This window comes from Epargyreus clarus, unplaced genomic scaffold (assembly GCF_041222505.1).
Source record: "Epargyreus clarus isolate Ecla_fem2 unplaced genomic scaffold, WU_Ecla_fem_2.2 ptg000023l, whole genome shotgun sequence".
Lineage (NCBI taxonomy): Eukaryota > Metazoa > Arthropoda > Insecta > Lepidoptera > Hesperiidae > Epargyreus > Epargyreus clarus.
This window is the reverse complement of record NW_027332230.1, coordinates 15,033,400-15,051,049: the sequence shown is the minus strand read 5'-3', so window position 1 is coordinate 15,051,049 and position 17,650 is coordinate 15,033,400. Positions and strand designations below refer to the sequence as shown.

Genomic DNA, 17,650 nt, shown 5'->3' with positions numbered 1-17,650 from the left:
AGCGCTTTAGCACAAGACCCACCAAACCAGGGCTGACTCCGCCCGCCGACGGACACGACAGAGTTTGGAATGAAACACTCCATACCCTGCCGTATCACGTCGGTTACAGACTCAGCACACGAGCTAGGGTCACCCGAGACGAAACATAGCTGCCTCCACGGGTACGAAGCCAGGAACTCCCGGAATCCGTCCCAGTCTGCTGACTTGTAATGCCAAACTTGTCGTCTCCCGGGGGGACGTGTCTCCACGGGGTACGACAAGGGCACAGTCGAACTTACCAAGCAATGGTCAGAGGATCCAAGGGGAGCCTTGACCATTACTTGGTAGTCCACCGGATGGGTAGTCAGCAGTAGGTCCAGCAAAGAGGCAGTATGGGTCTCTACATCAGGCACCCTAGTGAAACCAGGTACGACCTGAGAGAGCCCATATGCCAAGGAGAAGTCATATGCAGATCTCCCGGCAAAGTCGGTGGTCCGGGATCCCAGCCAATCAACATGATGAGCGTTGAAATCACCGAGAACCACCAACTCTGCCGAAGGACACTGCTGCAGCATTCTGTCGGTTGCCCACTGGACGTGCTCGAATAATCGAGTTGTCTCCACGTCTCCGCTATAGGACCTATACAGGCACGCGTAGACACGGGTAAGACCTCCGACGTCCGCGCGCAGCCACAACAATGATAGGTCCTTGTCTTCGAGAAAGCTGAGACGGCGATAGCAGACGTCCCCCCGAACATACACACATACCCCGGCACGACGCCTGAAGGCATGTTCTAAATTGTAACCGGGGTATTCCAAATACGATGTATCGTCCGGGGTAGATATCTGCGTCTCCGTCAAAAAGAGAAAAGCCGGCTTTACCGTCTCAAGGTGGTGGTGGACGGCATTCAGATTGGAATGGACTCCTCTGATATTGCACATATCCACAGTAAATGTGGAAGAGGTCGCCGCTGTGCAACTTTTCTTCTTTTTATTTGGCTTTCTCATAGTTGGTGGTTGTTCCAAAAAGGGCGGGAATTTGAAAGGATTTGCAATGCTCCGCCGACGCCTCACGGGACAAAGTATGAGTCTCGTGACACCGAGCCTACGGAGGTGATGTGGGATGCTGGCGCGGGGGACGGAAGGGCCCCCGGTCCCCCCCGTGCACGACTACCCGGCTCCACTCCGGTCTCTTACTCCGGCAAGGTAGCCGCGCAACGGGATTTTTCGCCGGTTGGCGGGACAGCCTCCCGGGCCAGAGGTTAACAGTGTTGCCCGGGTTCGGGTCCCCAACTAACCGGCGGGCGGCCAGCGGACAACCGTTTCACCGGGTCTCCCTGGCCCCCGCGCCAACACACCACGCCCCCGGGGGCAACGATGCTTAAAGAGACTCAACGGACCCGTAAAGTACGCCGTCGGAAGCACCACAGGGGGATGGGAAGGGAGGGATAAGGGGATGAACTGGCTCCCAGGCGCACTACCGAAACACGACGAGTCGTTATTAGCGGTAGACTCCGACCTGAGGGTGGTAGCTAGCCAGGCAGATCCCACGAAGAGATCTTACCACCAAGCGAGACACCTTCGGGAATTACGCCAGGCGGTGTCAGACCCAGCAACCAGTGGGACCGTCGCAGTAGGATGTTAAATGCCCGAGTAGACGCTGCTGCCCATCTACCCGGTAGATGCCCTTAGTCGGCTTCTACGACACCCACGGGCAGGTATGGGGTGGTCTATTCGCCGCCGGAGCCACACGGCCTAATCCTTCTAATTCTGAGAGGACCCGTGCCCAGCAGTGGGACAGTAATAGGTTGATGATGATGAAGAAACTGTCGGCGTAAATCTTTTAAGCAATTATATTGACGTCATGATATCATATGTTCCTCTGTTTATTCCTGTGCCCTTAGTATGAGTTTTTTGGTTTTGACAAAAATGACTGTTTTTGTTTACGTATTCTCAATATTTCCAATTAGTTCTGATCCGCTAGGAGCGCTGATTGGAAATGTTTTGGTGTTTGTTTACATATTTACAAAGGGACTATGCTATAGTATACAATAATACAGTAACCAAATAGCAACCTATTTAGTTACAGACACAATGCTAGAAGCGAATTCAAATTCAAAAGCAATTTCCGAACTTTATCTGTTGTAAACCTCGGAGCACTGAGAGATCAATATTATGATAGTACGATAGACTAGCTAGCTGTGAAGGGAAATTATTACTCCGTTGATTAAAACATAATTAGCTTGTATTTAGTAACAATTTTAAAACTTTTTCAACGTGTCATGATTTATTATAAAACACATTTGAGCGTTTATTCGAATAACCAGAAACTTATCGAATCAGGAACGTATACCTACCAGACATCTAACCTCATGTTTGATACAATTTAATCCACTTTCTAAGTATACAGATACCTGGTAGCTTAATAGTTGATAGCTTAATATTTTGGATAATGGATATTCCAATGGCACATGGTGAACATCACTAGACTGAACAACACTAGCCAAGCGGTAATTGCCTCGCTGGCTTTTAATATACGCTTTTTTCGTCTCTTCACCTTTTAATTTTATTAGAAGGACAATTAGACACCTTACCCTTCTATTAATTAATTGAAACGGCTACATCATGAGGAATGGCGCTGAAAAAGTTTAAAATGAAACACATTTTATATTTTGCTTTGAACCGTTGGCATAGTAACATCCTATTAATTGGTTTTAGGATCAATATTGTCAAGATTTTCCGTACTTCACACACACGCTAGTACGAATTTGAATCTCAAAGGGTAAGCAAGGAAGCCTTTACTCTGTAGCTTTATAAATTGCTTACGACCTTAAAGCATAACTTTGTAGATCGTAACTGATATACAAAGCTTACTAGCGTTGGCGTGATTTGGAATTTGATAGTTGACTGCTTGTGGTTAAATGCGCTCTTTCGAACTTCCGAGTATATTACCGCTCGTTATTAATAGTCGATATTAATTTTCTGCCTGTCAAAGACCGAAATTAGTAAATTTGTCTTTTCATGGTAGAACCATTTGTGGTTCGACTCCGGCGACACCACCGCCACATCTCTTAACAGCAGTGTTAAACGCTGCTGTATTCTGGTTTGAAGGGTGTGGTAAGGGAGACATAATTTTCCGAGGCGTTCCAGCTTAGTCCTCAGGGGTAGTAGCACATCTGTGGCCGACCTCAGGTAGGAATATCTAATCCTATCTGGGGTTGATTACATATGTCCATGGGCGGCAGGGACGTACCTGTACTATATAAAAAAATTAGATATATATATATATATATATATATATATATCTCTCTCTAAATTTAAATAGAAGAACTCAAAGATTCCCCTATAGAGAAACTTTTGAACGAAGTATAAACAACTTAATCCTCAGAGATTATAACGTTTCTGCGTACCGATATCAGGTAGGGATTAAATCCCATCTAAGGTTGATTACACAGGGCTGCAATCAGCATTTCATCGTCATCATCAAACCATTACTGGGCACTTTACTCTGGGCACGGGTCTCCTCTTTGAATGAGAAGGATTAGGTCATAGTCCACCGCGCTGGCCAACTGCGTATTGGTAGACATTACACCTTTGAAAACATTTTTTTTTATTTCCCTAGGTACGCTAGGTATGCAGGTTTCCTCACGATGTTTTCCTTCATCGTTTGAGCAAGTGATGATGAATACTAATACGCACTTTGAAAAATCAGAGGTACTTGCCTAGGATTTGAAGTTCGGACCCTTAGATCAAGAAGTCGAGTTTCTTAACCACTAGGCTATCACTGTTTTTATCTTCGTTATACCTACTGACGGCTATCAGCATTTACCATCAGTATAATCGGTAACTACTTCTATATTAAAAGTATCTTTAACAAGTGAGCTGCAATACATATTTTTGTATGTTTGTCTAGATCTGGAGGCGCTGGAAGGGGAGGATTGTGTTTAGCAGCGGTTCACAAAGCACTGCCCTGGGAAGCGGCGTGTACGGCGCTTCCGTCGTCACCCGGCCCGTCACTCAAGTATGTGCAATAAACAATTTTGTAACATTTTAGTATGTAATTGTTACTCATTATATGGTAATTATCTACTACAGCAGAAATAGGATTATGATTTTCCTGTGCATGTCTTTATTTGCGCGCATGCGTTCTTCACAATTTTAGTTTGTTTAAAAAAAATATGTTTTTTTCCTTAAATTCACATACTGTTTCATTTATCAAGTGTCCGTAAGCCTTATGATACCATTGAAGAGCAAAATACCTTTCTTTTTTTTTTCAAACTGAACTCTGTAGTATCCCAACTACACTTCTGTTATTAGACAGAAACTGATGTGGCGATGGTGCCACCTTCAAATTTCTATTCGTCGTTTTTACTTCAATTATAAAAACAGTGAAAAATTGCCGCAGTTTATTGAAAATTTCATTATATCAGGAACGCTTTAAACATCATCTGACTGCATTCATAAGATAAGGTTAAATTATCTCATATTTATCTCTTTGAAACCTTTTTCAAAAAGTTGCAATTTTTAAAATTAAAATCTGAACGAGATTATAAGTTTCACGTCGCCTCAGTATCATATCATATTGCACGGGCATAAAATTAATTTCCTTTTATATTTATATGTCAGTTTTTTAATGAAATTGAGGTAACAAACGAGCATAAAATCTATCTGGTGATAAGTCATTGCTAAAAAGTACATAATTTAATTAATTTTAAGTGTTTTTTCAGATACTTGAGTAGATGGTGTACAATACCAAGATTGAAACATCTTTCTAATTACTTTGCTTATATTAATATGTAAACGTTATCCAGGTTATCGAGACCGGGGAGGAGGGCAGTCAATTCCTCTATCGCATTACGTGGCCACGAACGGCACAGTCCAAAGGCCATGCGCCGTCGCAACCACTCTATGAATGACTTAGAGGAAAGTGAACCACTAGTGACATCTGTGTAGACTACTGTAGACGTTATTAAGTGCTACAAGAACATACATTTATGTGAGTGTTGTTAAAAATACATTATTATAAGTAACACCCTTTCGTGATCGATTTACAAGAAGTGTGAAAAGGAATACAATTTCCTACTCAATAATGCATCGCTAGTGACATCTGTGTACGCTTTAAAGTGCAACCGTGTTTAAGAATTGTGAAGAAGTGAAAATAATCATGCAAAGTAAACAATATTATGACGACAAAAAACAATACATAGAGACGGTATACTAAAGCTAAATATGGAAACCACTATTTAAATCGCCTGCGTAATGTGTGCCGCTAGTGACATGTGTAGGTGTTCCAAAGTGCAACAATGGGTATGTAAAAATGTAATTGTATAAAATAAATAAGTAATTAAACTTAAATATAATAAATAGGCTATTCACGCACATTGCATTATAGTCGAATTGTACGTATTCGAGAGACAGTCTCTTCGAACATACTTCTGAAATATGATAAAGTTTTTCTCTTGTCTCTTACCTGTATCAAAAAAAAATATTGTATGAAGGAGCTGAAATTATATTGAAGTTTATTTAAAAAAACCTATGTATATAAACCAAACATCATATAAATATTAATTTAAAGAATAGTCTCGCAGTGTTTAGATGTGAAATATAGATAGGTACGATCTACAAAATTTTCAATTTTACTTACAAATTACTATGAAACTTTGTTTTTACTATGCATCGCAGTAAAAACTAGTTAGTATTTTTCGCTTTTGTTTCATTAATGAATAATAATGGGGTTTACATATTATGTATATATTTTGTAAAAAAAATATGATTATAATTGTAATTATTACGGTATAATAAATATAGATTGTAACTTAATGCTATAAACTTCTGTAAATCATTCATATATTATGATCTAAGAAAGTCTGTATTTTTGACAATTATTATTTTGATACTTCAATACATAAAATTCAATTAAAAGTACTTCTACTAAATACTATCTATTATTGTTATTAGATAATCTTGTGTAATAAAACTGTAAACTATAAATAAATTTGTATGATATAGTAGTTACCACAAAGATGTTTAATATTTTTCGTAATTAAAGGATCAAAATTATTCTATATTAAATAACAATTCGCAGTAAACGCTCCCGAATCGAAACAGTATACGATTTTAATGTAAAACATAAAATATATTTTGTATATTACAATTTGTGTATTGCTATAGAATATATTATTGCTTATTATGAGATAGTAGCTCTTTATAATTATGTGTTGTTGTTATTATAGTACTTGAATACTTTGTACATAAATGAAATCAGACGCGCAAATCATGTATTTTTAATTGCTTTGAATGTTTGTGACAACGAATAATATAGATAAAATAGAATAAAAATATGATGTTTAAAAATACAATATTTAACTATGTATTGCTTACTCACGGAGTTTCTAGCTTTATAAATCCTATGTAAAAAGTACTTGTCTGTTTTTGGGTAAGTCTGTATTTAATTACGTCCGAAAATGGAAGAAATTAATATTAAATTAAACCTTTTCTTTTTTGCTTTGTTAACATTTTCTATTCCTAATTTTACACGCCAAATAACTGGCACGACAATTAATTTTATAACTATAATAGCTACTTAATATACAATTTTGTGTGTAAACCTTTTATATAATAACTTATTTTTTATAAGGGAATACTTGTTCTCATTCTTTAAAATGTCTATTATTATGTGTATTATTTATTTGTCCATCAACTACACTACGGTTTAATATTGTAAATAATTCTTAGTGAAATGAACGTTACATGCTGGCTGATACGCGATGATAGCGTCACTGGCTTAAAAAACACTTCATACTTACAAATGACTTAGTTTGCTAATCGACATTAAAATAATATTGTTGTTGAAAAAAAAAATATGTATATATATATAAAGGGTCAAGAAACAATACAGAGAGAAACTGTTCAGCTGTAGTAATATAACAGCGTTTGGCCGTGCGTATTGCTAACCGTACTAGATAAATAATTCCACTACATTAACTTTTACGAATTGTGGAGCGTTGTAATAAATACACGTCGAAGAAAACTGTTTTTGTTGGTGTCAAACCATAAAGCTGCTTAGCAACGCATTGTTTAGATACCCTGTAGCATTACCATGAGTTGGCATAGAAACGCCACTATAGAAATGGTAAATAGAAAACTATTGTCATTTTGCTAGTGAATAACATAACTACTATCGTTACGGTATTTCTTGACAACGTCTGTCAAATTAATGACTCATGGGACCGAATTTGTATGGCAATAGATCATAATGACATTCGCTAGCGATTTGATTTCGATAGGTTTTTTACGTATCGAGTTACGTCACTACGGATTTTAGTTCTACGAGTAACCACCAGAGGCGCTGTACAATTTTTCATACATTTATTTTACCCAGTCGCTAGCGAGTAATACTTTTGTAAACTCATGGTAGTCCTACTGCACGGTATAACGCTTACATACGTCGTATGTCTATCATTTCCTAATATGTTTGATTCCTGCGACTGCGTTCGGCACCGCATCTGGAGCCTGTGCACATACCCCCCACACGCGCATTGTGACGGCGCCGGCACAGCCCGGCTAAAACTTACTTGGCCGCCCCAACACCCACCCTTTGATGGCAAAGGGGCCCGGTGTTGGGACGAACCTCGCAAGAAAATCAGCTGAAGATTAAAAGGCGGTGGCGGAAGAATCCGGATCTACCCTCGGAATGGAGGCAGAAGAAGGAGAGGGAGGCAGCGAGCGGGACGGAAGACGAAGATCTCGCCCTACCCTCATCAAGGCCGCAGAAGAGGGAGAGGGCAGTGGCGAGCGAGACGGAAGAGGTTTCTCTCGCCCTACCCTCATCCCAGCTTCAGAAGAGGGAGACGCAAAAGGAGCGAGCGGGACAGCCGCGAAGCTCAGGAAACCATCCCGACTGCCCCCCAGGAAGATCGTGGTGCGCGACATCTTCACCGGCGCCCACGTCCCGGTTTCGAAGCCCCTGGGGGAGCAGCTCGACGATATCGTGGTGAGAGGAGGAACTGGGCGGTCCTTAAAGTTCGCCGGCCAACCCATGACGGGAAAAGCCGGCGTAACCGCAAGACCGCCCAAAAAGCCAAGAGAGGCGTCATCATCCCCCGAGACGCAACAGCTCCCGGCCAAGGCCATGAGAGTGGGCGCCGCGGATGATGAAAGTTTAAGTTCGAGCACAACATCCACTCCAACCGAATCAGAATATGAAGAGGCGAAGGAAGAGGGCGCTGGCGTGGAGGCTGATACTGCTGTGTTTGTGGTAAGACGCACACGCACCGACAGGACTCCCCCACGCTCCCCTACCCCCCAATTTCAGTCTACAGGGATCGCGACCATGGACGCCGGGCTGGACTCGACGTCCTATGCCGCTCTGGCAGCGACGCCGTCGCCGGCGCCCAGGGCCGCGACCCCACCAATCCGACCAACGACGCCCCTAGCTCCCGCGTCCCCCGTAGCTGCTTCATCACGGCTGGGGTCGTATGCGGACCCGCAGCCAGGGACGTCCTATGCCGCGGTGCTGACTACGCCAGCACCCCCGCGCACATCGTCACCGAAGGCACCAATACCTTCACGAGGTAACCCCCCCTCCCAGCAGGCCTCGAGTGCTGCAGCGGCCGGGAAGGCGTACCCCCCCCTGGTGGTGGAGCGGATGCCGAACTGGCCCTCCCATTTCGCGGCGCTGCGGGACAAACTGGGTCACGCACCTAACGCGCGGCCCTTTGGACAGGGCATAAGGTTTATGCCAGTGACGGCGGATGAGTACCGGGTTGTCCAACGGTACCTGACGGACTTGTCCGCCACGGAACCAGGACTCTCCTGGTTTTGTTACACTATGCAGGATGACCGCCCCACAAAGGTGGCAGTCAAAGGCCTGCCTAGTGTGACGGACCCGGATGCAGTCACCGAAGCCCTAAAAAGGCTTGGCTTCCCGGCTCGTTTCGCCCGTCATATACCACCAAGGCGAGGTAAGCCCGGCTGCGTGTACTACGTGCAGCTGGACCGGATGGCCGAAGCAGAGCTCGCGCGCCTCTACGGGGTAAGCGAGCTCCTGTTCATGCCGGGGGTGGTCATCGAGGCGTGGAGGGGTCGTTTCGGCCCCCCCCAGTGTCACCGCTGCCAGGCGGTGGGGCACTCCTCGGTGAACTGCCACCGGCCGGCCAGATGCGTCCGCTGCGCGGGGTCACACGTAGTCGGAGACTGCCCCGAACCGAGGGACGCGACCCCTAAGTGCGTCAACTGCCGCGGGGCGCACACGTCCAATAACAGGGCGTGTGCGTACCTGAAAAAGATGGCGCGCGTCAGGGGGATGAACGTCCCTCCGCCCCGTCCACCCGTCCCAGCATCAACATCTGCCCGCAAGCCATCCGCGACCGCCGCCAGGGAACCAGTACCCCAGCGAGTCGTGGAGGAGTTCGCGCCCACCGAGGGCGCATCACTCATGGCGCCGGCCAACCTCCCTGCTCCGCGCGGCACGAGGGCGCAGGGCAGCAGGAGGAAGGCCAAAAGGCACCAGCGGAGGTCCGAGCAGCAGGTGGAAACACAGGCTGCGCGGCCTCCGCTGACTAAACCGAAAGCGGCATCCCAGCCGCGCCCTCCGGTGGCCAGCGCTCAGTCCGCTGCCGCACCGGCACCGACTCCGGCAGAACATCGGCCACCTCCTCCAGCACCGACTCCAGCCCCGGTAGCTGCACAGGCGGCCTCCTCCTCCCATAAGGGAAAGGGTAAGGGCAAAGGCAAGAAGTCGCAGAGGGAACCGGAAGTCCCCACGGCCCCACCGAGTCCCACCCCGCGCCCAAGGACGGTATACTTGCCGACCCCCGCTCCTCGCCCCCTACAGGCTCTGGGGATCAATACGCCGGCCGATGAACTGGTGGAGGCAATAGCCGCCATCAGCGAGGCCATTGCGCGCTACCCAGACCTTGTAGGGGCGATCAAAAACGTTATATCGAACACTCTCGGGTTCCAATATGGCAGTACAACTTAGGCTGCTGTATTGGAACCCGGGAGGCATCGTCCCCCAACAACACGGGCTCAGGCGTCTCGTCCAGGAGCAGGACGTTCACGTGGTGCTCCTGGGCGAGACGAAACTGCGCCCGGCCCAAGACTTCCGGCTGCCCAATTACTTCGTGTACCGCCGCGACGAAATATCGCCAAAGGGCACGGCCTATCGAGGCACCGCCATAGCGGTTCGTCGCGATGTGGTACACGATGTACTACCGCTCCCGCCGTTCACTCACACCCGTTCCATCGGGGCGGTGGTGAGTGCGGCGGGCCAGGAGCTGCGACTTTTTGCGGCCTACAGACCGCCTGGACCCCTCTTTGACCCGCAGGACATCCATACCATCCTGGACGATGGTGCTGCGACCTTACTGACCGGCGACCTCAATGCCAAACATAAGGCTTGGGGATCCAGAATCGCCAACCAGGTGGGACGCAAGCTGTACGAAGACTCTGAGGCGAATGGCTACGAGGTGATTGGGCCAGAATCACCTACGCACATTCCCTCGGACGAGTCCCATCGTCCCGATGTCCTGGACATAGTGCTCCATAGGGGTCTCCGTTGTCCCGTCCATGTGGAGGTGCTGTATGATCTGGACACTCAGCACCTCCCCATACTTATCACGCTTGGCCTAGGGGCCGATTCAGTGGCCTTCCAGCGCCAAACTCGAAGGGTGGACTGGGGAGCTTTTCAAGCCACCATGGGTGGCGTTAAACTCACCCATTCGCTGCACACGCCGGAGGGGGTGGAAGCGGCGGCCAGCGCCTTCTCGGCTTCAGTCCGGGAGGCGCTGGACGCAGCGACCACCCTCCAACCGAAGACGAACAGACGCGCGCGGCTCCCAGCCCACCTGGAGAGGAAACTTGCGTACAAGCGCTTATTACGCCGTTTATGGGCGCGCACCCGCTGCCCCCGGGTCAAGCGTGACCTCAACGCAGTGGCGGAGGAGTTGACTGCTGAGATGGCGGAGTATCGTGGGGCCACCTGGGAGGCGAGAGTCGACCAGGCTGGCGAACACGAGACCTCACTCTTTCATCTCAGCAGGCAGCTCACCCGAGCCAAAGCACCCGCCTGCCCACTCCTAAATGGGGCCGGCAGGCGGTGCTATGCACCTAAGGACAGGGCGGAGATCCATGCGGAGCACTTGGAAGAGCAATTCTCTCCTCACCCCGCATCCGCCGCCGCCGCCGAACACCACGAGATCGTAGAGGCGTGGGTAGAGGACTTCCTCGGGCGTCCGACACCGCCACCCCAGGGTTTGGAGTTCATCTCCCCCACGGAGACGCGGAAGGTCGCCTTGCGCCTACCGAAGCGCAAGGCGCCAGGCCCCGACGGTGTGCCGAATATGGCGTTGGCAATGCTGCCAAGAGGAGCCGTAGTCACCATGACTAGGCTCTTCAACGGTATACTTCGCACGGGCTACTTCCCTAACATCTGGAAGTTGGGGAAGGTGATAGTTCTCCCGAAGCCGGGGAAAGACCGCCGTCTCCCGGCCAGCTACCGTCCCATCACGCTATTGCCCACCATAGCGAAGCTGTTTGAGAGGCTGGCGTTGAAGCGACTGCAACCGTCACTTATTTTAAGGGACGAGCAGTTCGGCTTCCGCGCCGGCCACTCGACAACGCTTCAGCTGACACGGGTGATCCACCATCTTACAAGCGAGACCAATTACGGACGACACACGGTCGGCGTCTTTCTCGATATCGAGAAGGCGTTCGACCGCGTATGGCATCCTGGGCTCGTTTTTAAGCTGTTGGAGTCGCCCGTGCCGGCTTTGCTGGTGCGGCTAATAGCGTCGTTTTTAGATGGGCGGCAGTTCATAGTAGCGGTTGAGAACGCCACCTCAGACCCCCGCCCAATACGTGCGGGCGTGCCGCAAGGCAGCTGCCTCTCGCCACTACTCTACGCGCTCTACACGAACGACATTCCCACCCTCGAAGGTCACCTCGTGGAATGGGAACGGGACGTGGAACTCGCGTTGTTCGCGGACGACAGCGCGTACTTCGCGTCCTCTCGTGATCCTGTGCTAGCAACACGCAGGATGCAGCGCTTGCTGGACCTGCTCCCAGAGTGGCTGGACAAGTGGCGCATGGCCGTCAACGTCGGTAAGACGGTCGCGACACTTTTCAGCCGCAGGCGTACTATGCCGCCGCCGCTACGTTTCCGTGATCGGGAAGTAGCTTGGCAGCCCACAGTTAGGTACTTGGGATGTCACATCGATCGCTCGCTGCACATGAAGCCCCAGGTGGACCACGTGATCCGACAGGCTCGTGCTGCACGAGCGATGCTCCGACCGGTGCTGGCATCTCATCTGCCGACCCGTACAAAACTAAGGGTGTACAAGTTGTACGTCCGATCACGCCTAACTTACGCGGCACCAGCATGGTATGCCTTGGTGTCAGAGTCCAATCGCAAGCGTATCCGTTCTGTGCAGAGCCAGGCCCTGAGAACGATCGTGGGGGCGGGACGTTACGTTCGGAACGACGTGCTGGAGCGCGACCTCAAGGTTCCGACCATAGACGGGTTTGTGGCCGGGTTGGCGCGGCGTATGTACGCACGCGCCGACAACGGACCACATGCCCATCTCAGAGGCTTCGCGCCCCTCCACGCTCGACCCCCCGACGGTCGCCCGCTCCCTCGTGAACTCGAGGGGCAGGTGTCCTCCGACCATCTGGAGGACTGAAAAATCTGCACACGCAGCCTAGCACAGGTCACGTTAGGACCGATTGCTGCACCGCTGCCACACGGCAGCTCACAACACCGGTGGGCAGTGTACCCACTGAGGAGATTGCCCGGGTAAGGAGGGATCCCTCGAGGCCCGTATTCCCTGCGCCATGCGGCGAAGTCACGCCGCGGCATAGGACGACCATCTTGCTTGCTTGTATGTTTGATTGATAAATGGAAAATTTTAGTTGGTATAAAATACTTTTTATTTAAAAAAGATTTTTTGCACTAATTAATAATACAAAATACCTCAAATCTACATATATCGTTGTTTGAAATTTTGTAACACTTTTGTTTATGATATACGACATAACTAATTAGAGTACATATTCTAAATAGTGTGTATATGCTTAGTAGTATGTATCTTCATATTTAATGAAGTTGTATTGTTTCAGTTTCTATTTAATACCTTTTTAAAGATGTTTCATTTACACACGACAAAGCAATTTACTAATCAAGCATGTATTTTTATTAATCACTACTCAAGATCAATGGCTATTTTATTAGATGTGTAAAATATTAGCATGGAAAATCTAATCCGTCAACTCTTGATGTATTTGTAACTGTAAAATAAGTAAGTAGTAGGTACAGAGAACAAATTTCAAATTTATATGTCTACAATAAAATATCAATATATTATTTACTTATGAAATTGTATTTTAATCGCTTTTAATGTTATAGTTAGAGAAATCATATATATGCAACGAAGTTACAGGGGGTCAAAAATGGGCCGAATTGCTTCGAGAAAAGAATGCTACGGCCGTGCCGCTTTTTTTGGCTCGACTTGGCGGAGGCACTGCCGTGCCTCCTGATATCTACAGATTAATAAAATATAATATTGTCATTTAGTCTTGGAAATATTCATGAAAATATATTTGGTTGCAACCTTTTTAAAATCTCACTTGTAGGCATTGATTTCCACCATTATTATTAAATACGTATATGAAAAAATTTGCCAACTATTTTTCCTAAGTGTCGAAAATCATCCTTTTATACTTTGATTAATATTTTCCAATTTGTTTGTTAAACATCATTGTTTAGTATAATTATCCATAGATTCTTAAGATTGAATCAAAAGTATGACTCTTTGTATATTTTCCACTTATTACGATATAATCCTTCTAATATATTCTTCTATCTACAATCTAACTTTACCTATTTTTATTATATGATTAAAACATGAATTGTAAATAAAATATAAAATATTTGTATAAAAATTGATGGTGTTCATGTTGGAAATGTGTTTTTTTTAAATAAAGCATTAAAACTATGTTTAGATTTTAATTTCAAATTAACCAATAAATCCGATATGAATAATTCAACACCGCTGAGACACTGTTAAATGTATTATTTATATTAAAGCTTCATTTAGTACCGAAGTGTTTACAATTTATACCACACGAGCTTCCAAGTGCAACCCTCCTTACTTACCCCTTCATTCTTCCCCCTAATTTATTGCACCATTACGTTATAAACATAACTTATATAAGACCTTGATGGGATAATTCATAAGAACATATTTTTTCAGGATGTTATACGAGCAACTTAATTTTGATTTTAAGCTGATTTGATTCCAAAGATATCGTTGAAATTGTATAACTAACGAGCTTTTGCCCGCGGCTTCGCTCGCGTTACGATGTAATATTTTCATCCCCTATTTTATCCCCTTGGGGGTAGAATTAACCAAAATCCTTTCTTAGCGGATGCCCACGTCATAACATCTACCTGCATGCCAAATTTCAGCCCAATGTCAGTCAGTCAGTCGTATTGCATCTGTTATAGTATTTATAAATTAGATATACGTAGGTGGATAGTTCTGCTGAAGCTAAATTAATATAAAAACTAAAACAACCTTATTTTTGTTTGATGTCATCGTCTAAATGGCAAATTTAAATATAATTACTTCTTAGGTCCACAGTCCACACCCACATTAACTAAATTTAAGGTATTACCATTAACAGAGGCTTACTTGACGGTGAAAATAATGCGGTTACGTTATAAAAAGAAATTGTAGTTTCTAACAACAAATTAAGTAAAATGATCTCAAACGGAATTATTTCTTACAAGTTATAAAATTTAAAATAATCCATTAATTCGAAATTTCTACACTACACTCCTACGTTGAACTCAAGTGAACATAACAAGTCGGTCTTTAGGTTCGTAATATTTCTCACCTACATTTCTTAAATGTTATGTTATTTATAAACTTCAAAGAGATTTAATTTTCTTTTCACTTAATGTATTATTACATTAAGTGAAATGTGATGAAATTTATAAAATGTAACTAGAGACATTTTATTCCCAGTCATTTGAAGGTTAGATTTTATAAAATATTTTTGAAAGAATAAACTACTAAAAATAATAAACTGATTATTTTATGTACGACTTCGCAGAACTTTCTTTCAATGGAACTTGCCATATTTTTATTAGAAGACTAATTTTTCAACAGTAGTAATGTGATTTTTTTTTCAAATAATATTAAGTATGTCCAAGCGACGGTGGTTACTTTTCATTGGGTGGTTAGTCTCCCTTATTATATGACATATGTGTTATATAATGTCTCCTTAAATTATATAAGGAGTATCAATAACGATATTTATAACCGATACGATCTATAATGATATGTTACAGCGGTGTGGCTTTAACCTTTAATTAGGCGCGCCAAAAAAGTTACGTTATTAGTCGCGCGGGGTCGATAGTTACCCTAATATGTTTCCGGTTAAATAAAAAATATTTTAAGTAAGTAAGTATTAACATTATTGATTTTTAATGTATTACTTAACTATTTATCTTTAAGAAATTAGCAAAAAATATTTAAAATATTCGAACAGTAAATAAAAATAAAATATTTTTTTCGTGAGTATAAGTTTAGTTGAAAATCGCAATATTGATTTTCATGTGGTCATCACATATAAATTTGACACATTTATGTCACTTGAAAGTTGTTTTTATATTATTTTAGCGTGGATAGATATAATACCTTCCACATTTCATGACTTTTTAGCATCTGCTAGATGTAGAAGGACCTGAAACTTCGCAATCAGATACACGACTTTTCAAAGACATAGATGGAGTTTCTAATCCCGCTCATCCATGTTCTTTACCGGTTTTGGTGTTAGACATAATGTAAAATATCTTAAAAGTATTTGTGGCGCTTGTTCTTGTGCCAAATGTCGCAGAAAGATATAATACAATGCAATATAAAGGTGGTGGGACCCTTCATAGTTCGACTTCGCAGGCATACCGTCACTCCTTTTTCTACGTACTAAAACACTGTTTACGCCGCTGTTTTCGGGTCTGAAGAGTGACGTAAGGAAGATTACACTTACACGACGTATTCCAACTTAGTCCTTAGGCTTCGAAAAATACCTAAGGCGGAACTCAAGTAGAACACCTAACCTATCTGATTTGATTACAGATGTCCATGGGCGATCGTGGCCAGTTATCATCAAATGGTCGCTATACTTGTTTTCTACTTCTATATTATATAATAATAAATATTTATAAAGCTCATACATATTGAAAATAACGAAAATCATAACATCCATATGCTTGCCAAAAAATATGTAATTGACTATAAAAGTAAAAAAATAATAATAAGAAAACAATAAAACTGTTTAAACATAACAATATACAGTTGCGTATATTTAAAATAAACAAAATAAATGAAAGAAATGCATAAATTTAATAATTTTCAAATATATGCCTAACTAAATTTGAACTACGTTGATAGTCGCGCGGGGTCGCAGCGACCCCAAGCATGAATTTACAGCAAATCTAATAATTTCTGCTGCATGAGAATCACTGAGGCGAGTGGGACTAAGGAGTCAGGAAGCTACCAGAAATTTCCGCTTGCTAGCGTAAAAAACCAAAATGTTATCTAGAATTGAAAATCACTTGGGGTCGCGCAGACCCCGCGCGCCTAATTAAAGGTTAAGCATTATCCTTTCGATTAACCTTTTGGTTGCATTGTGTAATAAGTCAATAGTATCGATCAAGTCCACAACTTCAAACAAAGTTTCGCCAAACGAAACATCGTCATTATATATTGCAAATATTGTTTAAAAATATTAACGATAACGGAATCGATACAGTTCAAATTTCTATAAAAATAATCTCAAATAAACAGTCAAGTGAAAAAAAAAAAACAAACAAATGGTGTAATAAAACGCGATTACATACATACATACAGATATAAACTCAATGTCAAATAATATAATTAAAATAAGATTTCGTAACTTTAACATCCTCAGCTTATTCATGCATTCATAGAATTCAATAAAGGGTCTAAAACCCAAGGGATGGGCCTTCGTCAAGTCCCTATAGGTCATATTAATGGTTAGGGAAATAGTTCCCTTAGTTTAAAGATCTTTCAGGAAGGTTGTTTAATGGTCCCATTTGGACTATATTATTTTATTTCTCAATTTCCTTTTGGTACAGTTATGTGTTTTTCTTTTTACTTAAGTTATAAAGTATCGTAAGAATATATTAGTTACCTGTTTTCTATTATTGCCGCTTATCAATGACAGAAAATAAAATGAAACTGTAACCGTTGTGAATTTTTCCTTTCATTTAAAGGTTCGATCCGATAAAAATATTTATCTCTCCAAACTATCACAGTCCTAAAGTATCCAATAAAAAAGGTTTTATAGAAAAAAACAAATCCGTTTTGTAATGAATACAAGAATCTAATGCTATCCGCACAAAGATAAGGATCCTATCTGAGGTCAGCCACAGACGCGCCGCTACTCCTGAGGCGTAACTGGATCGCCTCGGAAAGTATGTCTCCGTTACCACACCCCACAATCCGGAAAATAGCACCGCTGAAGACTACTGTTAATAGGCAGAAACAGGTGTGGCGAAGGTGCTTGCGGAGTCGAACCACAAAGGCTTCTTTAAAAATATTGGTATATTGAATCATCAGATATAATTGCTTAACATAGTGTAGAAT

At 43.8% G+C, this 17,650-nt stretch overlaps 1 protein-coding gene across 1 annotated transcript in view; it reads left to right on the top strand.

The window, feature by feature from the left end:
* The window catches only part of NGR-A9 (neuropeptide receptor A9), an 85,432-nt gene extending 79,763 nt beyond the window's left edge, over positions 1-5,669 (top strand). Inside the window, exons 11-12 of the mRNA XM_073085586.1 lie at positions 3,892-3,999; positions 4,790-5,669. Of these exons, the coding sequence (XP_072941687.1) occupies positions 3,892-3,926 (35 nt within the window). The 3' untranslated portion in view covers positions 3,927-3,999; positions 4,790-5,669. The remainder of the gene's footprint in view (positions 1-3,891; positions 4,000-4,789) is intronic.
* Positions 5,670-17,650: the final 11,981 nt, after the last annotated feature.